General features: G+C 65.3%; 2 protein-coding genes across 6 annotated transcripts; both read left to right on the forward strand.

The window, feature by feature from the left end:
- Positions 1-215: 215 nt before the first annotated feature.
- LOC121673460 (calponin-2) lies at positions 216-4,363 on the forward strand. Its single transcript, XM_042046767.1, has 7 exons — positions 216-358; positions 2,460-2,581; positions 2,886-2,952; positions 3,032-3,169; positions 3,323-3,439; positions 3,715-3,861; positions 3,939-4,363. Exons 1-7 carry the CDS (start codon positions 296-298, stop codon positions 4,203-4,205), a joined length of 921 nt encoding a protein of 306 aa, XP_041902701.1. The 5' UTR covers positions 216-295; the 3' UTR covers positions 4,206-4,363.
- A 1,178-nt stretch (positions 4,364-5,541) lies between these two features.
- Positions 5,542-21,310, forward strand: LOC121673456 (phospholipid-transporting ATPase ABCA1-like). 5 transcript variants are annotated; one of them, XM_042046757.1, is made up of 51 exons: positions 5,542-5,645; positions 7,038-7,307; positions 7,424-7,517; positions 7,720-7,861; positions 7,944-8,071; positions 8,136-8,257; positions 8,332-8,526; positions 8,624-8,713; positions 8,813-9,047; positions 9,142-9,281; positions 9,360-9,476; positions 9,625-9,804; positions 9,881-10,089; positions 10,188-10,364; positions 10,564-10,786; positions 10,890-11,111; positions 11,857-12,061; positions 12,130-12,246; positions 12,420-12,591; positions 12,742-12,873; positions 12,968-13,107; positions 13,184-13,321; positions 13,465-13,676; positions 13,802-13,874; positions 14,129-14,331; positions 14,442-14,490; positions 14,706-14,768; positions 15,183-15,200; positions 15,354-15,508; positions 15,601-15,725; positions 15,801-15,899; positions 16,095-16,290; positions 16,412-16,506; positions 16,684-16,716; positions 17,052-17,157; positions 17,240-17,314; positions 17,536-17,705; positions 17,773-17,950; positions 18,054-18,169; positions 18,325-18,469; positions 18,557-18,680; positions 18,769-18,901; positions 18,984-19,104; positions 19,213-19,275; positions 19,352-19,458; positions 19,697-19,838; positions 19,907-20,041; positions 20,118-20,221; positions 20,338-20,430; positions 20,512-20,749; positions 20,825-21,310. In XM_042046757.1, exons 2-51 carry the CDS (start codon positions 7,242-7,244, stop codon positions 20,963-20,965), a joined length of 6,756 nt encoding a protein of 2,251 aa, XP_041902691.1. In that variant the 5' UTR covers positions 5,542-5,645; positions 7,038-7,241; the 3' UTR covers positions 20,966-21,310. The 5 variants fall into 5 exon arrangements, with proteins under 5 accessions (XP_041902691.1, XP_041902696.1, XP_041902695.1 ...); XM_042046760.1 differs by having other exon boundaries at positions 5,563-5,645; positions 7,232-7,307; XM_042046758.1 differs by lacking the exon at positions 5,542-5,645 and adding an exon at positions 5,883-6,500.
- The last annotated feature ends 21 nt before the right edge of the window (positions 21,311-21,331 follow it).

The raw sequence follows: 21,331 nt of genomic DNA on the forward strand, positions 1-21,331 counted from the left end.
TCCCCGTCTGTCGGTGTGTGCGTGTGCCCGCGGGCGAGTGCGTGTGTGTGCCCTGTGCCCGTGTGCCCGGGACGGATCCAGCCCCGACCCCGGACTCCCGGTGCCCTCCAGGTCCCAATGTCAGGGTTCAGGACCCTCCGCTCGATCCGGCCGCTCCTGCCCTTATTTGGACATTTCTCCCCGTCCAATCAACGCGGGGGGGCCGGGCCCGACCCCGCCCCCGCCCCGCCCGACCCCGCTCCGGTACCGGCCCCGCTGCCCTCTCCCCGCTCCGGTACCGGCTCCGTTGCCCGCCATGAGCAGCTCCCAGTTCAACAAGGGCCCGTCCTACGGCCTCTCCGCCGAAGTCAAGAACCGGGTGAGCCGCGGCGGGGGCCGGGCGGTACCGGGACCACCGGACGGGGGCGAAGCGGGGGCTGGGGGATATCGGGGCCACCGGGCGCTGTGGCTGCCGGTGCTCCTGGACGCCCGGGAGAGCCGGGCATCCCGGTGCTGCTGCGGCGTCCCGGTTGCATCCCGGGTTCTGGAGAGCCGGGGGGGTTTCCGGTGTGCCCCAGGCATGCAGAGCCGGCCGAGAGTGGAGAAGTTGGGGGATTCCGGGAGGATGGAAATCCGGGGCTTCCCGGGGCGATGCGGAACCGAAGGACCTAGTGTACCGAGGTCTCTGAGGGCTGGGGATGTCGAAGCTGAGCTCCCAGTCTCGGGTCGCCCTGAGCCTGCCTAGAGGGTCCCAGGGAGGTGTCATGGGGGACCGGGGCTGGGTGTCTCCCGTGCGGTGGCCGCTATGGCTCCGCTGCCCCTGGAAAACCGCGGGACACCGTTCCCGTCACACCCGGGGCTGGGGGCGATAGCCTCGGTCCTCCGCGGCTCCGGACCAGCTCCACGAAACTTCTCCACTTTCTGCTTCCCCGCAGCTCCACATCGCTCTGCGGGATGCTCCGACCCGGCAGCGTCCCCGCGGCCCCGGTGACTCTCCCGCCGGAGTGCCGCGGGGCCGGAAGGGGGAACAGGAATAGGAGCCTCCGGCTGTTTGCATCCCTAGGAGGCACCCGGGTGCCGCGGGGTTCAGGCAGCTGCCAGCACCCTCCTGCGCCCTCGACAGCGCACGGGGGTCCTGCCGGGCCGGGGGGCACAGGGGGACACAGCAGCCTGGGTGGTCGGTGGCTGTGCCCGGCCCCAGGCAGGTGGCCGATGGTCCCATTTGTGTGTGTTCTGCCCGGAGACACCTGGACGGGGCCAGGGCAGGCAGGAGAAAGGACAAGTAGTGACGGGCACGTGGCTGCCACGGCCGTGGCGGCGGGATGTGGTGGCCGTGGCCGAGAGCTCCTTACCTGGCCTCGCAGGGGATTTGCATTTCGTAACGGAGCGGACGGGCCCTGGCCTGCCCGGGGCTGGGCTGCCCCGGCAGAGCGGGTGACACGCGCCGGGGCCTCGCCGCTGCGTGCTCTCGGTGCTTCGTGTTGATTCAGCAAGAGATGAGCCAGTCCGACTGCCCCGGTGTGTCTGATGGAGGTGACATCACCGACTGGGAACCAGTTAGACCAGTGGCGCGCTCCCAGTCTGTGCAAGCCCTTGCAGACTGGGCTGTGGTGGGATCCCTCTAGGGCTGGTCCGCTATGCACCCCCCATGCCCTGGGAAACCCTCAGGCTGGCCGTGGGGAGGGAAGAGGCTTCAGCTGCTCACGCTCCAGAAAATCAGCTGGTGGGACTGTAAAATCCCCCAGCCAGGACACACGTGGCGTCATGAGCGTGATCTGGTGTCCTGCATTGGTCAAGCTCCCCACTGGGGCCGGAGCATTTCTCTACTACATAGCTGGGCTGGACTGTGCCCATCCCACTGTGTGGCTGGAATCCCTGAGGACTCATGGCCCCAGCACATAATGGGGCCAGGAAGGGACAGGATGGGCGAGAGGTTGGTGGCTGCTCTGCGGCCACCCCCAGGTGCCAGCTGAGCATCGGAGGGGCTCGGCTGGGGCAGCACTCGGGGTTTCCAGGCCCTTCCCCACCCCAGGCCAGGAGGCCTTTCTTTCCCTTGCGGGCCGGGGCCGAGACGACGCTGCTGGAGATGCTGCCGGCCCTGGCAGCTGGTCTCCATTTGGGAGGAGGCGTCCACATTCCTGGCATAGCCGCGGTGACCGAGGAATCTGTGGCGGAGGTTGGGCCTCGCCGGAAGGGAAAGGGAGAGCATCTCGTGGCCACGACCCCCAGGGCCTCGGAGCTGGGCTCCCACGGGCTCCACAGAGAGGGAGGGACAGATCCGGGGGGGCACTTCCCCCTAATCCCATGGGCAGTTCCTTCTCATACTTTTGGAATGGTTCAGAGGCTGCTGCGTCTGTTGGCAGCATCATCCTCGTGCTCCTGTCCCCGTTCCCATCCCAGGGAGGGGGGAACTGTCCCCATGAGGGGTTTGGGGTGCATGTTGCACCCTGCCTGAGCTGTCCCCCCACTGCCCCCCCCAGCTTGCCCAGAAATATGACCCACAGAAGGAGGCTGAGCTGCGGACGTGGATTGAGAGCGTCACAGGAAAACAGATCGGACCTGACTTCCAGAAGGGGCTGAAGGACGGGGTGATCCTCTGCGAGTGAGTCCTGGGACGATGCTGAGCACGGCCCCCACTCCAGCTGGGTGGGGATGGGGGATGCCAACCCTCCAGGGGACCTTCACCACCTTGTGGGAAAGGTGGGCTGGATCTGCACCAGAGGGACCTGTTGGAGTCAGCCCCAAAGCTTCTGTGTCTGGGGAGAGCCCTGAGGTCAAAGAGGGACCTGGAGGGGGGAATTTGCCTCACATGGGGGAGGCCTGGGCTGGACCTTCCCAAAAGGGGCCCATGCCCTGTGGCCCCTTGGGATCTCTTCCTGCCCCATGTCCCCCCTGCCTCCCTCCAGGCTCATGAACAAGCTGCAGCCCAACTCGGTGAGGAAGATCAACCGCTCAGCTCAGAACTGGCACCAGGTAGGTGCAGCCCTGCTGCCACCCACCTGCTGTCCCTCTGCCGTCACCCTCCGGGGCTCACCCCTCTACCTCTCTGCAGCTTGAGAACCTCTCCAACTTCATCAAGGCCATGGCCAGCTATGGCATGAACCCCGTGGACCTCTTCGAGGCCAACGACCTTTTTGAGAGCGGGAACCTGACGCAGGTGCAGGTGTCACTGCTGGCGCTGGCGGGAATGGTGAGCACGGGGGGATGAGCAGCTTGGGAGCGGCTGCAGCCATGTGGGGACCTCCAGCTCGGTCTGGTGCCTGTGGGACCCCACGGTTCCCCCTGCCCAGGGAGAGGGTGGGGGGTCTGGGACCCCGTCCTTCCTCACGACCACTCCTGGCAGGCCAAGACAAAGGGGCTGCAGAGCGGGGTGGACATCGGTGTGAAGTACTCGGAGAAGCAGCAGAGGAATTTCGACGAGGCCAAGATGAAAGCTGGGCAGTGCGTGATCGGGCTGCAGGTGGGCTGCCCCACAGGGTTCCAGGGTGGGGGGGCTGGACAAGGGGTGCCCAATTCTATCAAATTCTCAGTGGTGTCACAGCTCCAAGCACAGCTGGAGGTACCTGAGGCTTGAGATGCCTCAAGTGTCCTTGGGATCTGGGACCGTCTTGGCTCTGTGTCCAGCACTCGATGGCTGTGAGCCTGGGATGGGTCAGGGAGCACTAGGGGACAGGGACGAGGGGAGAAGGGGCACATGTGGGGCAGCACACACTCCTCACCAGACCCCTTTGTCAGATGGGCACAAACAAGTGTGCCAGCCAGTCCGGCATGACAGCCTATGGCACCCGGAGGCACCTCTACGACCCCAAAAATCAGATCCTGCCACCCATGGACCACTCCACCATCAGCCTCCAGATGGGCACCAACAAGTGTGCCAGCCAGGTGAGCCCCCACACCGGGCTGGGGAGGGATGGGGGGGACCATAGCTGAGCCCTGCTCCATCCTGTCCTTCCTTCCAGGTGGGCATGACAGCTCCCGGCACCAGGAGACACATCTATGATGCCAAGATGGGGACAGAGAAGTGTGACAATTCCTCCATGTCGCTGCAGATGGGCTCCAACCAGGGCGCCAACCAGAGCGGACAGGTCTTTGGCCTCGGCCGCCAGATCTACGACCCCAAGTACTGCCCACAGGGCAGCCAGGGCGAGGTGGCCAACGCCGCCGGTGACCAGAGCGGGGACCCTCCCGGGTACCACTACTACCATGAGGAGGAGGAGAGCTACTGAGCAGGACGGCTCAACCCCGTCTGCACCATCTCATGTACAGCCCCACTGCCAGCCGCATTCCAGCCTCCACTTCCATCATTCCCTCTTTTTAAACTCTTTTTTAACTTTGGAAATGAATCTATTTTTCTGAGCAAGGAAATAAAGACCCTGTTTCTAGAGAGGAGCCCAGCTGGTTCCCCCAGGAGCCCCAAGACCCTGGGGCAGCCAGGAAGGTGGCAGATGCTCCAGCACCTGGGAGTGGACAGTGTCACCTCTCACACACCCAGCGTCCACCACGCACCCCTGTGATGCCCCCAAATCCCTCAGCAAGGAGCAGGAGTGGCTGCCCATGGTGCCCCTGGTGCTGCTGCTCATCCCTGTGCTGGCAGGACCCTCCTCATCCCTGTGGAGGAGAGGGACTGGGGTCCGTGGGACATGGGGGAAGCACATCTGGGAGAGACTGCATGGTCTCAGGATTGTGTGTGTTTGTGAGTGAATGTTTGTGCACAGGTTTGCACTCTGGTGGGATCTCTAGATGCTGGAAATGCCCTTTTTGCAGAACTCATAGGGACCAAGGTTTTGAGGCCACAGTGATGGCCGCAGGGCTGGGCTGGGAGCTGTCACACCTGGCACAGCCGGCACACCTGGCACACCCAGCACCGAAGCAATCTGATCGCCCAGGCTGGAGCCAGGGCTGACTCTGACGGCCGCATCCTGCACCAGGGCGGTGTCCAAGTGCAGCCGGTGCCCATCAGCGTCTCCCCTCCCGTGCGGTTTTTAATGCAGATGCTCTCAGACTGAAACCTTTTATTTAAAAAAACCCCAACCTTTCAACATAAACAGGAGCTGGTCTCTGCTGCAGGCACCTTGTCAGGGCTCAGGCGGGTCCCTCTGTGCCTGGGGGGCTGCGAGCTGCTGCAGACCTGGGTGAGACCCCTGGAGTGCCGGGGTGGTGGGGCGGGATGCTGCGTGTCCCAGGGGGAAGAGCGGGAGCCGGGAACGGGCTGCGGGGTTAATGGATGTGCGGTTGATCGATGAGTGATTAACAGTGCCAACGGGACAGGACGGAACGGGCCCGTCCGGGAAGGGATCCACTTTTTTGGGCGAAATGCTGCTTTTCGGAGAGCCGCGCTGCCCCGTGGGGCTCCTAAGGGTGGGATGGGAAGGGATGGGGTGGGGTGGGGTGGGATGGGATGGGATGGGATGGAGTGGGGTGGGCTGGGATGGGATGGGCTGGGATGCGCTGGGGTGGGATGGGGTGGGGTGGGATGGGATGGGGCGGGGCGGGGCGGGGCGGGGCGGGAGCGGTACTCCTGTTCCTCGTCCCGCCGGACCGGCCCCTTTAAGAGCCGGTTCCCGTGACGTCACGCCCACGGATACTTTGTAGCGCGGGGAGGGCGGGGCCTGCGCGCGCCCGGCGGGGACGCGGGGTCTCTTAAAGAGGCCGCGCAGCTGCATCAGGTAACGGGGGTCCCGGGCCGGGGGCTGCGAGGGCGGAGAGAGGGGGCTGTGTCCCGGCTGCTGGTCTCGGCCGGATTCGGTCGTCCAGCATCCCCCCGAGGCTGTTAGTGCCTCCCCGCCCCCCCCCGGGGCTATCCTCGTGTCCCCGTCGTACCCCCGAGCTGTACCCATGTCCCCTCTGGCCTGTCCTCATCGTCCCTTCGAGCTGTCTCCATGGCCCCCCTGGGCTGTCCCTGTCTCCCCCGGGCTGTCCCCACGTCTTCCCGGCCCGTCCGCCTCCCGGTGACTCCGCACCCCGCACAGAGCGGGGCTCCGTGCGGCCGAACCGGGTTGGGGGACGAGAGGTTGGAGGGTGCCGGGGCCGGGAGCTGCCGGTCCGGGGGTTGCCGGGGTCGCGGGATCCACCGAGCTCCCGCTTGCAGCGATGCGGCGTGTTTGTGCTCGTGAGATGAGTGAGCAGATTCCCACGCGAGTCCCCCGGGAAGATCCAGGGATTCTGTGATTGTTTTGTCCCGAAAAGAGCCGCCGCCCCCGCGGGGCTGGGACTCCCCCGGTCCGGCAGTTCCGCAGCACCCTCCGGTCCCAGCGGATGTGGACACTCAGACACCTCTGTCTCCCCGTGTCACCCCCACCCCGGCAGCTGCTTCCTTCTCTCCGTGTCACCCCATCTGACCCCGGTGCATCCCTGGAGGAATCCTGCCCCCGGACCCACTCGTGTCCGGCCCCGCAGGCCGATTAGGCGGATTTCCCAGCCGGGATCCTAATCCCGCTGCCCCGTGCCTGCTTATCCCGGCTGCGCCCGGGACCCGGCTTAGCCCCGGGCGCGGGCGGGTGGCGGCGAGCGCGGGGCGGCGGGTGAGTGCGCGGCTCCCCCGGCCCCGGGGAAAAACGAGGGGCGAGTGGGGGGTGGTGGTGGTGTCCCAGGCTCGCGGTGACCGGGGAGCCGCCCCGGAGCTCGGTTCTCCCGGGGCGCGGGTGGGTGCACCGAGGCGGAACGCTGCGGGTTGAGTCGTGCCGGCGCCGCCACCGGGCTCGTCACTGAGCTGCCTTGGCAGAGCTTTGCCGCCGGGCCCCGGAGCTGCTGGCCCCGGTGAATTCCCAGAAACTGGCCGAAACGCGGCTGCTACCCGCGGGATCCGGGTCGGAGCTCGCTCCTCGAGCCCGCGGCACCGGAGCAATTCCGCTCCTGGGCTGATGAGAGCCCCACCCACATTCTTCTCACGGGGAAACTGAGGCACGGGCAGGTCTCAGACTTCACCTGGCTGCCCGGCTCGCCGGGGCTTGGAGCTACTCCTGGGGTGCCCGGCTGCTCCCTGTGCCCGGCGTCGGCTTTGAATCGTGCTCCTGGCTCCTGGACAGAGCTCGTGCCCGATTCTGGTGCTTTCGATTTAGGAAAGAATGTGATTTGAGCCTTTAGCTCCGGAAAGGAGCTTTGCTGCAGGAATGCCGTCCGGCTCCTGCCGGCCCCGGAGCTCAGCCCTGTGCCCGGCACTGTGCCCGGGGTGTGATAAGCCCCGAACCAGAAGGAAGTGAGAGCCCAACCGTCGCCCTCGGCTTGGGGCTGCCCCCCCTGCTCTCACCCGCAGGACCCCCGCGATGGCCGTGGGTACCCAGCTGGGGCTGCTGCTCTGGAAGAACTTCACCTACCGCCGGCGGCAGCGGGTGAGTGGGCGATTGGGATGGGGCTACCCAGAGCCGCTGGTGCCTGGCACAGGGGCAGGCAGAGCCCTGGACACTGATGGGCACCGAGACCCCCACCAACCTTGCACCTCCCCCAGATCCAGCTGGCTATCGAGATCCTGTGGCCCCTCTTCCTCTTCCTTATCTTGATCTCAGTGCGGCGATCCCACCCGCCCTTCAAGCAGCACGAGTGTGAGTGTCCCCCGCAGGACCCCCTGAGCCAGCTGAGACCCCTCTGCATGCCCCTGTACGGGAGCCCTTTGGGGTGACACCGGCGGGACAAACACGGGAGGTGGTCACAGGCTGGGGGCTCGCTGGCATCGCCCTACTCGGGTGTGTGTGGGGTCCCGGGGGTCCTGCACTGCCCTCCTGAACCTGCCTCCCTCTCCCTTAGGCCACTTCCCCAACAAGGCGCTGCCCTCGGCAGGGACCCTGCCCTGGCTGCAGGGCATCATCTGCAACATGAACAACCCCTGCTTCCGGCATCCCACGGCGGGAGAGGCCCCTGGCGTGGTGGGCAACTTCGACGGCTCCATGTGAGCGGCGGGGCCGCGGAGCTGCGGGGCAGAGCGGGGCTGGGCCGGGGTCTCATTGCCCACCCCATGTCCCATGTCACAGCCTCTCCCGCCTCCTGACCGAAGCCCGGCAGGTCCTACTCCACGGCCACGGGCAGCGGCTCCTGCGCAGCTTCGCCCAGCTCCTGCCCGCCCTGCGGCGGCTCCGGGACAGTGGGAATCAGCGGAGGGGTGAGCACCGGGGGCGGGGGGTGCCGGGGGAGCGAGACCCCTTGTCTGACCCCTGCTCCCCCAGCTCTGCCGGTGAGGGAATACTTGAGAGAGAACGAGACCTTCTCCCGGTTCCTGCGGACCAACACATCTCTGCCCCCGGTGCTGGTGGATGAGCTGATGGGGGCTCGGCTCAGCCCCCGCATCGTGAGTGTCGGCGCGGTGCCCACTCCCGGTGCCCACTGCCGGTGACCGCATCATGACCCCCCCTCTCCCTCCAGTTCTCCCTGGAGAGCATTCGCCTCCCGCTAAAAGCCCTGGTCTGCAACGCCTCGGTCCTGGGGAGCTTCCTGGTGGAGGGCGACGCCGACTCCACCCAGAGCCTGCAGCAAGGACTGTGCGCACTGCCCAGCTCCCAGCTCCGTGCCATGGAGGGCTCCTTCCTCTCCCAGATGGACTTCCCGCGGCTCCTGGCGGTGAGCCCCCAGCGCGGTCGGGTGCTGGAAGGCACCGAGACAGAGACCCCTGGCCTCCCCGGCAGGGCTGTGACCCCCTTCCCATGTCCCCTTGTAGGAACAGCTGAGCTCAGAGTTGGGCGGAATCGCTGTCACCGTGGAAGCTTTGGGCAGCTTCCTGCGGGATGCAACATCCCTGATGGAGGAGGTACACCCCTCACTCCCCTGCCCCCTACCCACTCACACCGTGTCCCTGAGTGTCCCTGTCCCCCAGTGCCCTGCTCCACTCTCGTCCCACTCTCCCCAGGTCTCCTCCATGACCAGCCTGGCCGAGCTGCGGCAGGAGTTAGAGGGGCTGAGGGCCCCCAACACCAGCACCACCAGCACGGGCGCCTTCACAGCCCTGTCACGCATCGCCTGTGGACACCCCGAGGGTGGGGGGCTCAGGATCCCCTCCCTCAACTGGTATGAGGACAATGACGTCAAAGCATTCCTGGACCGTAACAGCTCGGAGAAGAGACCCGTGGCCTCAGGCAGCAGCAGTAAGTGGGGGGCTGTGGGGGGTTCGGCCAGATGCTGTGTGGGGCAGTGGAGGCTGGTGGTGTGGGGCTGGTGGTGAGGGCTCTGCACCCCCAGGTCCTTTCTGCCGGGAGCTGCTCCGCAGCCTGGAGTCCAACCCCCTCTCACAGATCTTCTGGCGGGGGATCAAGCCCCTCTTTGTGGGGAAGATCCTGTACACGCCACCCGGGCCCGGCCCCGACAGTGTGATGGCTGAGGTGAGTGGGGGCTGCAGGGGGCTCTGGGGGTTTTGGGGGGGGGCCCCATCCGGGACCAATCCCACCCCCCTCTCACAGGTGAATCGGACCTTCCGGGAGCTGGCGGTGCGGGGGGAGTTGGGGGGTGCCTGGCAGGAGCTGGGACCCCGAATCTACACCCTCCTCAACAGCAGCCTGGAGATGCAGGTGCTCCAGGTGTGTGACCCCAGGCTCCTCCCATCGGGAATGGGGCTGCTGTGGGGTGCAAGGTGGGGTGTGGTGGGGGACAGCTGGCCAGGAGCAGGGTGGGGTGCAGGTGGAGCAGAGGGGGCTGCATGGCCTCCCATACCCTGGTGCTTTGCAGGACCTGCTGCTGGCCCCGAGCACAGCCCAGATCCTGGATGGGTTCCTCAACGGCACCTCCTGGAAGCTGCCAGAGCTGGCCACGTTCCTGGCGGGGCCGGCGGGGGGGCCGGGCCTCACCTGGCACCAGGTGTACGCTGATGTGGACGCGGTCCTGAGCATGCTGTCACAGTTCATGGAGGTGCGTGTCACCCTGCTGTGGGCGGGCTGGCCCCCTGTGCCCCCGTGCCCGCTGACCCCTACCTGCCTTCCCACAGTGTGTCTGCCTGGACAAGATTGAGGCAGTGGCCACAGAGGAGCAGCTGGTAGCCCGGGCCCTGGAGCTGCTGGAGGAGCAGCAGTTTTGGGCAGCAGTGGTCTTCCAGCCCCCCATCAATGCCACAGCCCCCGGACTGCCACCCCATGTCCGCTACAAGATCCGCATGGACATCGATGATGTCACGAGGACCAACAAGATCAAGGACAGGTTGGAGGATGGCCACCCTGTGTGTCTCCACAGCCGGCCAAGCAGCCTGTGCTCATTGCCAGGGGATCCCTGGTCCCAGCACTGTGCTCTGCCCCCAGGTTTTGGGACCCAGGCCCTGCAGCTGACCCCTTCAGCGACTTGCGCTATGTCTGGGGAGGCTTTGTCTACATTCAGGACCTGGTGGAGCAGGCGGTGGTGCGGGTGCAGACTGGGGCTGCCCCACGGACAGGGGTCTACGTCCAGCAGATGCCCTACCCCTGCTATGTGGATGATGTGTAAGTGGGCACGGGGCAGCTCCGAACTGCTGGGACTGTTGAGTGACCCCCCTGCTGCCATGGGGGACACGTCCGAGCATCCTGCAGCATCGCTGCCCCGGGGAGATGGCACAGGGCTGGTCGTGCCCTTGTGTCCCTGGCCCAACAGTGGCCCGGGGGTGTTGAGCTAGGGGCAGAATGTCTGGTGGTATCTCCCCAGGTTCCTGAGAGTCCTGAACCACTCGCTGCCTCTCTTTATGACGCTGGCCTGGATCTACTCAGTGGCCATGATCATCAAGGGGGTGGTGCATGAGAAGGAGACGCGTCTCAAGGAGACCATGAAGACCATGGGGCTGAGCAGTGGGATCCTCTGGCTCAGCTGGTTCCTCAGCAGCTTCATCCCCTTCCTCCTCAGCTCTGCCCTCCTTGTCCTCATCCTCAAGGCAGGTTGCAGGTCTCGGGGGACAGGGCAGGTGACACAGGGAACATCAGGGCTGGGAGCCAGCATGGGGGGCTCCACAGGCTCCAACCTGCCTCCATCCGCAGCTGGGAAACATCCAGCCCTACAGCGACCCAGCAGTCATCTTCCTCTTCCTCGGCACCTTCTCGGTGGCCACCATCAGCCAGTGCTTCCTCATCAGCACCTTCTTCCCCCGTGCCAACCTGGCCTCGGCGTGCGGTGGCATCATCTACTTCTCGCTGTACCTGCCCTACGTGCTGTGCGTCGCCTGGCGCGACTACATCACCTTCCCAATCCGCGTCCTCGTGGTGAGCGCCCGGAGCTGCCCCTCTGCAGTGCCCCTGGTGCTCTGGGTGGGGGGTGTAGGGATACAGGGGATGGGTGAAGGCCAATGGGTTACAAAGGATCTGCATAGGGTCTCCTAAAGGATTGTGGGTCTGTCTTTTCTCACCATGACCCAAAGAAGTGGTTGCCTTTCCAGGGAGTCCTGCTGGGCGATTGCGAAATCTCTTATCTCAGCAGAGATCCCTCCAGGGCAGGGGCTGGGCATACCCCACAACTCCCCCTTCTGTATTTATTAAAAAGGCATTCCTGGCAGCCTTTCTGCAGCAACGTAGGAGGCAAGAGACCATAAGTAACATAATAATAATTACAATGAATACCCACAAAGCTCCCTTAATCAAAGATGCAATCCATCCCGTTATTCCTCATGGTCCAAAAAGGTCATTGACCCAGTCTTGGCTCTTATCTACTTTTAGGTCATCGAGGCAGCAGTGAGGACAGCATCAACATAGATACATTTCATCTTTGGGCAGGGATGGGGCTTCTGAGAGGGAATATAAGTGAGATTTGTTAGCTTTGTGGTGAGAGGGGAAGTTTTGGGGTTTAGGGAGGTTTGACAAGGGTTGAGGGAAGGGGATATTTTGGGGTAAAAGGGGTGATAACATATAAACTAAGGATCAGTTTTTCAGGCTGCGTCTGGCCTACGGCTTGCCTTTGGGCCGCATCCCCCAGGCCAATCTTTGCCCACGCTGCCATTCTCGCCATCCCCAGAGCCTGCTGTCCCCTGTGGCCTTCGGCTTCGGCTGCGATTACTTCTCCCTCTACGAGGAGCAGGGGGTGGGCATCCAGTGGCACAACCTGGGTGCCAGCCCCGTGCCAGGAGACCCGTACAGCTTTGCTGCGGCCGTGGGGCTGCTGCTGCTGGATGCTATCCTCTATGGCCTGGCGACCTGGTACCTCGAAGGTGTCTTCCCAGGTGTGTGCAGCCCCTCTGATCCCCAGCTGCCCCTCAGCCCCGGCCCCACTCAGCCCCGTTTGCTGCAGGTCAGTACGGGATCCCCAAGCCCTGGAATTTCCCCTTCCTGAAGAGTTACTGGTTTGGAGAGTCATCCTCAGCTGGGCACTCCCTGTACCACATCAGCCCCCACACTGCACCCCAAGGTGAGTCGCTGCCCACCCTGGAGCTGTGTGGCCGAGGGCAGTGACCATGGAGCAGGGCTGGAGCCCTCCAGCCCAGGCCTTGCTCCCCAGAGGAGGGTCCTGCACCCCATGGTGAGTGGTCCTGCCCCCAGCAAGGGGTCCTGCCTGGGATGTGACCCCTTGATCGCTTCCAGTGCTGGTGGAGGAGCCGCCTGCCGAGCTCCAGCCCGGCGTCTCCATCCGCAACCTGGTGAAGGTCTATGGCAGCAGTGGCCGTGCGGCCGTCAATGGGCTGAGCCTGGACTTCTATGAGGGGCAGATCACATCCTTCCTGGGCCATAACGGTGCTGGAAAGACCACCACCATGTGAGCCACAGAGGGGCTGCATGGCCACCGCTGGGGACAGGAGCTGAGCCTGACCCTTGTCCCCACCTGGTCCCCACGCAGGACAGGGCACCCTGACCCCAAGCCCTGCTGTTCCTGCACTCCATGACCCACTTTCCTCACCACATCCAGGTCCATCTTGACTGGCCTCCTGCCCCCCACTTCGGGCACTGCCTATATCCTGGGCTGGGACATCCGCTCCGATATCGACAGCATCCGCAAATCCATGGGGATGTGTCCCCAGCACAACGTGCTCTTCGACATGTAGGCAGGGGTGGGGAGGTGTGGGGAGTGATGCAGGGCTGTCCCCCTCAATCCCTGTGCCCCTCACCCTGCCCTGCTCCCCCCCTCCCCTCAGCCTGACGGTGGAGGAGCACGTCTGGTTCTACGGGCGGCTGAAGGGGCTCTCGGAGCAGCAGGTGCAGGAGGAGATGGAGCAGCTGCTTCAGGACACGGGGTTGGCCCACAAGCGCCGGGAACAGACCAGGAACCTCTCGGGTGCGTGCAGGGGTCAGGCTGGGTGCCTGAGCGGGGGTCGGTGGCTCTGAGCCCCCCCAACGCTGTCCCTCTGCAGGCGGGATGCAGCGGAAGCTCTCGGTGGCCATCGCCTTCGTGGGCGGCTCCCGGGTGGTCATCCTGGATGAGCCCACGGCCGGCGTCGACCCCTTCTCCCGCCGCAGCATCTGGGAGCTGCTGCTCAAGTACCGCAAAGGTCAGGGCTGGGGGTCCCCCCCTTCGCCCTCTGAGCCCCCCAGCCTGGGGCGAGCAGGGAGATGTGCTGGTGGGGAGAACCTGCAATGGGGGGGGGGGGGTCTGGCAAGGGGATCTGGGGTCAAGTCCATTCCTGGTCCCCAGGCCGCACCATCATCCTGTCCACCCACTACATGGACGAGGCGGAGCTGTTGGGGGACCGCACCGCCATCATCTCGCAGGGCCGGCTCTGCTGCTGTGGGTCCCCCCTCTTCCTCAAGGCCAGGCTGGGCACCGGCTACCACCTCACCCTGGTGAAGCGGGAGCGGAGCGGGACAGGCGGCAACACCAGCACTGTCCCCAGTGTCACCAAAAAGGTGGGTCCCTCTGCCCTGGTGATCATCCCCCAAAGGGCAGCCAGTGCCTCTGTCCTGGGTATTGGGGGGCACTGGGGGCCAGGTCCTGCTGTGGGGTGCCAGGGTCCAGCCACCCTTTCCTGCAGGACGGCAGCAACTCGGAGCACAGCAGTGACACAGGCCTGGGCAGCGAGCGGGGCAGTGACGCCAGCGCCGTGGGTGAGGGTCTTGTCCCCTCACAGTGTCACCCTCAGCTGCTCCCCGTACATCCCCCGTCAGCCAGGGGAGCTGGGGGTGCACAGCCCTGCATCCGCCTCCTCACCTCTCTTCACTGGAGGGGCAGAAGGGGATCCCCATCCTCTCCCACCTTCCCCGTGGACCCTCAGGCTGGGATGCCGGGCACATGGAGCTGTAGCCAGCTGCGCTAGCCAGCGGCTCCTGCCCCAGGTTTCCAGCCCTCCCCATCCCCCCAGATGTGGCCCAGCTGTCAGCACTGATCCAGAAGCTGGTGCCCGGCTCCCGGCTGGTGGAGGACATTGGGCACGAGGTGCTCTTTGTCCTGCCCTACAGCGGGGCCAGGGATGGGACCTTCGGGAAGCTGTTCCGCGAGCTGGACACACGCCTGGGGGAACTGGGGGTCTCCAGCTACGGCATCTCCGACACCACTCTGGAAGAGGTACCCAGAGGGACTGTGGTCAAGGGGCTCCCAGGGTGCCCTCAGGGGGTTTCTCTCACCGGGCTGTGGGTGTTGGTGTGCGTTTAACACCAGCCCTCCCACACCCCCAGATCTTCCTGAAGGTGGCTGAGGACACAGGGCTGGACACTGACACCACAGGTAAAACCCCTCAGTCCTGGCTGCAGCTGAGCTCTGGGGTACCGGGGGTGCTGGGGAGGTGATAAGCAGCCTGGAGCAGAGGTGTGAGGGTGTCCCCAGCACCCTGTGTGTCCCTGCCAGGGCTGGGGTCCCCTCTGGGTGTACCTGTGGCTGCAGAGATGTGTCACAGCCTGTGGCCTTGGCCCTGCCCTGGCATCTTGTCCTCATTTTGTCAGGGACCGCGAGAGGAGCAGCCCCATGCGAGACGGGGGACGTGGATGTGGCCGATGGAGAGCTGGGTAAGGATGGGGAGGTGGGACCCCCGAGCTGCCACTGAGTGCTCCCCACCTCCAGCCCCTGGGGGCACATGTCCATCTGGGCAGGTGTCCATCCAAGCAGGCATCCCTTCAGACACATGTCCCTTCAAGCAGGGGGATACTCAGGGACCCTCGTGCAGCATTTCTACCTGCCGGTTTTGGGGTGTCCCCAGAGCAAAGAGCCAGGATGAGGGTGGGTTTGGGGGAGTCCAGCTCTGTGCAGGGGCTGGGATGGGACATGAAATCCCAGCCCCCTTATCCTGGATGGAGAACTGGCATGGGAGCAGCAGCCACGGGAGTCTGGTGGGCTGTGATGGTTTGGGGCACCAGCTCTGCCCTGGGTGGGTGCTGACCCCCGCCCAGCTGTAATCCCTCTCTCCTCTCCTTTACATTGAGCCAAAGGAGCCCGGCGAGGTAGGAGCTGGGAGCTGTTTGGGGAGGGCTGGGGTCTCCTGCATGCAGCATCCTGTCCCTGCTGGGGTGGGGGGGGATACCCCTGCCAGCACCCTGTCCCCCCACGCCCCGCCTGGCACGAGCCCCTTGCCAGACCCGTCTCTGCCCTGGCAGCGGAGGAGCCCCGGGAGACGGACCTGCTGCGGGGGGCGGCGGGGCAGGCCTGCGGCAGGGTGAGGGGCTGGGCGCTCACCTGCCGCCAGCTCCGCGCTCTCTTCACCAAGAGGATGCTCCACGCCCGGCGCAGCACCCGCGGCTTCTTCGCGCAGGTGGGGCCGCGGGGAGGGGATGGGGCAGGGCACGGGGCAGGGTGGGGCAGAGCCAACCCTGACCCCCCCTCCCCACCCCTCGACCTCCTCAGATCGTCCTCCCCGCCGTCTTCGTCTGCATCGCGCTGCTCTTCAGCCTCATCGTGCCGCCCTTCGGGAAGTACCCGCCGCTGCAGCTCCAGCCCTGGATGTACGGGCAGCAGTTCACCTTTTTCAGGTGTGTCCCCAGCTCTCTGCCCGCCGTGTCCCTTGTCCCCCACTGCCACCAGCTCACTCCTGTGTCTCCTGGCAGCAACGATGCCCCGGGAGACCCCGACACGGCCCGGCTGCTGGACGCGCTCCTGGCCGAGCCCGGCTTTGGCACCAAGTGCATGAAGGAAGAGGAGAAGGCGTGAGTGCCCGCAGGACGGGGCTGGAGGAGGCAGCCAGGGCTTAGCCCTCACCTCAGTGCCCACCTGCCCACGGAGCCACCTGGTGTGATGCCATGGCACTCCCAACCATCCCCGTGGTTGGTCCTGGTGCCTCTGGCTCACACTGGACTGGTAATGGGGGTCTCTCTCTCTCTCTCTCTCTCCCGGGTGCCCAGGACGGGGCTGTGCCCACCAGCTTCCCACCCCGATGGCTTCTCGGCCCCCTCAGCCCCCCCATCCCTGCTGGAAGCGCTGTGGCGTGGGAACTGGACACAGGCTGAGCCGTCCCCCCCGTGTCAGTGCAGCGGGCCAGGGGCACACAGGATGCTCCCTGAGTGTCCCGAGGGGGCCGGGGGGCTCCCACCACCCCAGGTAACCCCCAGCTCAGCGGGGGTAGCTCCCGGGCTCTGTCACTGCCGGCTGTGGGGGCAGGTGATGCTCCGGGGAGGTCATGGGGCTGGGTGTCCATCCAGCCCATCTGTCCATCCTGAAGGTACAGAGGGGGACAGGGGACATCCTTCAGAACCTGACAGGCAGGAACATCTCCGACTACCTGGTGAAGACCTACCCCCAGATCATCCAGCAGGAGTGAGTGCTGCGACTCGGAACATCAGGGACACTGTGGGGACACCAAGGGAACACCCCAGGGACACCTGGGGGAAGGGGACACTGCTGGGGACATGTGGCTGGGTAGGCAGGTGCTGCCCTAATGTCCCCTCGGGGGGTTTCTCTCTCCTCTGTCTCCCCCCACCTCATTTCTTTCAGGCTGAGGAACAAGAAATGGGTGAATGAGCAGAGGTGAGCTGGGCAGGGACTGGGCCCTGGCACAGCCAGGGATGGGAAGAGGCAGGAGATCCCTGGTGGGTTTGGGGAGAGCCTGAGGGGTCCCTGGGCAGAGCCATCATCCAGGTGCCTTCAGCCCTCTGCTGTGTGCCCCTCCTGCTGTCTGGGTGGGTGGAGAGTTGAGTTTGCACAAGGGTGGGGGTGGCAAATGGGTGGCAGGTTTCGTAGCATCGTGGAATTGTACAATCTTGTGGGGTGGAAGGGGCCCACGTGGATCCTCAAGCCCAGTTCCTGCCACGCTGGCAGAGGGAGTCTCTCTGGCAGGTTTGGGAGCCCCGTTTCTCCTGCAGGTACGGCGGCTTCTCCCTGGGCGCCGGCAGCTCCCAGGCCCTGCCGTCAGCAGCAGAGGTGGATCAGGCAGTGCTGGAGCTCCGGGTGCTGCTCAGCATCACCCCGGTACGGCTGCACTCAGACCCTGGCTCAGCTCTGGCGTCCCAGTGCTGGGAGAGCCCTCCTCACCCTGTGTTCCTGCACCCAGGGCAGCCCTTCAGATCGGCTCCTGGCCAACCTCAGCCGCTTCATCGAGGGTTTGGACGCCCGCAGGAATATCAAGGTGTGCCCAGGGCTGGGGGTCCCTCAGGGGTGAGAGCTGGGGGGCAGCAGGGATGTGACAGCTGTGTCCCCTCCGGGGGTGGAGCAGCCCAAGAAGGACTGAGAGTGGCTGGGGCTGGAGGGGAGCAGGACTCCTGGTGGGAATGGGTGCTGCAGGCACAGCCAGGGGCAGTGCCAGGGTATGTGGGGGCTCTGAGCTGCCCGGCCCTCTCCGTGCTGCAGGTCTGGTTCAACAACAAGGGCTGGCATGCCATGGTCTCCTTCCTCAACGTGGCCAGCAATGGGCTGCTGCGAGCCTGGCTGCCCCCCGGCACCGACCCCACGCGCTTCGGCATCACGGCCACCAACCATCCCCTCAACCTCACCAAGGAGCAGCTCTCTGAGGCCGCCCTGTGAGTGCTGGGGATGGGGGTCCCGCAGCCCCCTCTGGCCCCTGCTGAGCTCTCCCCTCCTCGGCAGGATGGCCACCTCTGTTGACGTGCTGGTCTCCATCTGCGTGATCTTCGCCATGTCCTTCGTCCCGGCCAGCTTCGTTGTCTTCCTCATTGAGGAGAGGGTCAGCAAGGCCAAGCACCTTCAGTTTGTCAGCGGGATGAAGCCCATCACCTACTGGCTGGGCAACTTCGCCTGGGACATGGTGGGGATGGGGATGGGGATGGGGATGGGGATGGGGACAGGGACCAGTTCCAAGGGGTCTGGTCCCACCCCTGACCCCTTTCCCGGCTTTTCCATCCCCACAGTGCAACTACCTGGTCCCTGCACTGCTGGTCATCCTCATCTTCCTCTGCTTCCAGCAGGAATCCTACGTGTCCTCGGCCAACCTGCCCTCCCTGGTGCTGCTGCTGCTGCTCTACGGGTGATGGGGCAGCAGAGCCCAGCAGGGGCGAGGGGGTTATGGGGCTGGGGGCAGCCGGGGTGAGGGGGTTGTGGTGCTTGGGAGGGGGGGTGCTGTCTCAATCCCCCCAGACTGCGGGGTGCACCTTGGCCAGCCCCTGCCTCTCCCCCCTGCAGATGGTCCATCACCCCTCTGATGTATCCAGCCTCCTTCCTCTTCAGCATCCCCAGCACCGCCTACGTGGCCCTGACCTGCATCAACCTCTTCATCGGCATCAACGGCAGCGTGGCCACCTTTGTGCTGGAGCTCTTTGTGGACCAGGTGAGCCTTGGGATGCCCCGGACCCCCCATCCCTTCCCTGCAGGGCCAGTGCCAGCTCCCCTACCCCTCTCCTCACTGCCCCGACAGAACCTCAATGACATCAACCGCGTCCTGAAGAAGGTTTTCCTCATCTTCCCCCACTTCTGCTTGGGCCGAGGCCTCATTGACATGGTGAAGAATCAGGCAATGGCTGATGCCTTTGAGAGGTTCGGTGAGTCTGGTGCTGTCAGGGCTGCTCACCCTCCCCAAAGCCCAGCATGGGGCTCCCCCATGCCTACAGCCCTTCTCGCTGCTTGCAGGGGACAAGCGCTTTGTGTCCCCCCTCTCCTGGGACCTGGCAGGGAAGAACATGTTTGCCATGGCCATCGAGGGCATCATCTTCTTCCTCTTCACCCTCCTGCTGCAGTACCACCGCTTCTTCCTGCGCCTGGCGTGAGCACTGGCCGGGGGGGTACCCTGGGGGTGCTCAAGGGGGTGGACAGCCCTGGATGTGCCCCTACCACTGTTCCCACAGGCCACGGGCTCTGGAGCTGCCCTCACTGGGGGACGAGGACCAGGATGTGGCCAGGGAGCGGGCGAGGGTGGGCAGCATCCCCCTGCACAGCCACCTCCTGCTGCTGAAGGACCTGACCAAGGTGGGTGCGTGGGGCTGGACCCTGCTGTGACCTCCAGCCCCCCCGCAGTCCCCGGCCATGCCGGCGGTGACAGGAGGGAGCACTCGGTGCCACCTCTCCTCCATGCAGGTGTACCGGCGCAGGAAGGCTCCGGCCGTGGACCGGCTCTGCGTGGCCATCCCCCCCGGGGAGGTGAGGGACAGATGGACAGACAGACAGCACTGTGGGCAGGGCCAGGGCTGCTGGTGACCCTGCTCTGCCCCCACAGTGCTTTGGCCTCCTGGGGGTGAACGGGGCCGGGAAAACATCCACCTTCAAGATGCTGACAGGGGACACAGAGGTGACGCTGGGAGAGGCCTGGTTGAAGGGGCACAGGTGGGTGAATGCAGGGACCCCACGGCTCGGACCCCTCTCCATGTCCCCACAGCACCCATGCCATCATCTCTGTCCCCAGCCCGTGCTCCGCATGGCCCTTTGCCCTGTAGCCTGCTTTATCCTCATCCTCATCCCTGCAGCTGCTTGTCCCTATTGCCACAGTATCCCTGGCACAATTCCCCATCCCACAGTGTGCTCACCTCTCCCTGCCCCGTGCTCACCTGTCCCCAACCCACAGCGTGCTCACCGACCTCCAGTCCGTCCACCAGCACATGGGTTACTGTCCCCAGTTTGATGCCATCACGGACCTGCTGACAGGGCGGGAGCACCTGGAGTTCTACAGCCGCCTGCGCGGGGTCCCGGAGGAGGAGACCCCCAGGGTAGGGCCTGCACCCTGGCCCCCTAGCCCATGGGGAGCCCCCACCCTCACCTCCTCTGTCTCTCGCAGGTGGCTCAGTGGGGCATCGCTGCGCTGGGGCTGGGCCCGCATGCAGACCGGCCGGCGGGCAAGTACAGCGGGGGCAACAAGCGCAAGCTCTCCACGGCCATCGCCCTCCTCGGCTGCCCCCCCGTCGTCTTCCTGGTGAGGGGGGCAGTGGGAGGCCCCACGGCAGCACTGGGGTCCTGCCCAGGCTGACCCTGGGCTGGGACCGTTGCAGGATGAGCCCACAACGGGGATGGATCCGCAAGCCCGGAGGTTCCTGTGGGAGCGCATCCTTGGCGTTATCCGGGACGGCCGGTCCGTGGTGCTCACATCCCACAGGTGAGTCCCCACCAAAGGGCCTGCAGCCCCACCAAGGGAGCACCCCTATTCTTGTGGGACCCCTCCCGGAGGGGAGTGTCCCTATGCCCCGGGGGAGCTCACACGTGCTCCCCCAGCATGGAGGAGTGTGAGGCGCTCTGCACCAGGATGGCCATCATGGTCAACGGCCGGTTCCGCTGCCTGGGCAGTGTGCAGCACCTCAAGAGCAGGTACCGGCTCAGGGGGCTCAGGGGTCTCCTGAGGGTGGTGGCCATGGCCAGTCCTTGCAGCAGTGTCCCCTCTCCCCGCAGGTTTGGGGACGGGTACACGGTGGTGGTGCGGGCGGGGGGCCCTGGCCCGGCAGCGGTGCAGGCCCTGCTGCAGCAGCACTTTCCCGGCATCGTGCTGCGGGAGCGGCACGGGGGACTGCTGCAGTACCACCTGCCTGCCCGTGTCGCCTCCCTGGCCACTGTCTTCAGCCTTCTGGCCGCACATCGTGGCCCCTGCCACATCGAGGACTACTCTGTGTCCCAGACCACACTGGACCAGGTGACAGGGGAGGCGGGTGTGAGGCTGAGGTGGCCTTGTCCCATGGTGCTGTCTCTCATCATGCCATCCCCGCAGGTCTTCGTGCACTTTGCCCAGGAGCAGAGCAATGGGGATGTCGGGGAGGTCACAGCCCCAGAGCAGGATGCGGTCCCCAGTCCCGGGAGGAGGCTGACCACGTTCCTGGAGGATGACAGCTACCAGGAGAGCGCTGTCTGAGTGGGGCATGGTGTCCCATGGACTCCTACAGACCCCTCCCCAGCTGTCATCGCAGCGCGACCCGGGGTCACAGGGCTTTGGGGTACTGCGGACCACCGGAGCTGCACAGTGGAGGCCTGGGTACATCCTGCCCACTAACATGGTGTCACCATCCCATGGGACAGTGGGTGCTGGGGAGGGTCAGAGTGCCAGGACAGGGCTGGCCCCGGCTCCCTGCGGTGGGGTGATGCCCTGCAGGGTCTGAGCTGGATGGGGGATCTGGGGCTGGCCTTGGGACCCCGCTACTCCCCACCGGAGCCGAGCTTGCTGTAACAGAGCAATTCAATAAAGACTCGCGGTACTGCCGGGGGGCTCGATTGCCCCAGT

The sequence above is a fragment of the Corvus kubaryi genome, unplaced genomic scaffold (genome assembly GCF_017639235.1).
Source record: "Corvus kubaryi isolate FWS band 111438036 unplaced genomic scaffold, C.kubaryi_AGA036_p1.0 65445, whole genome shotgun sequence".
Lineage (NCBI taxonomy): Eukaryota > Metazoa > Chordata > Aves > Passeriformes > Corvidae > Corvus > Corvus kubaryi.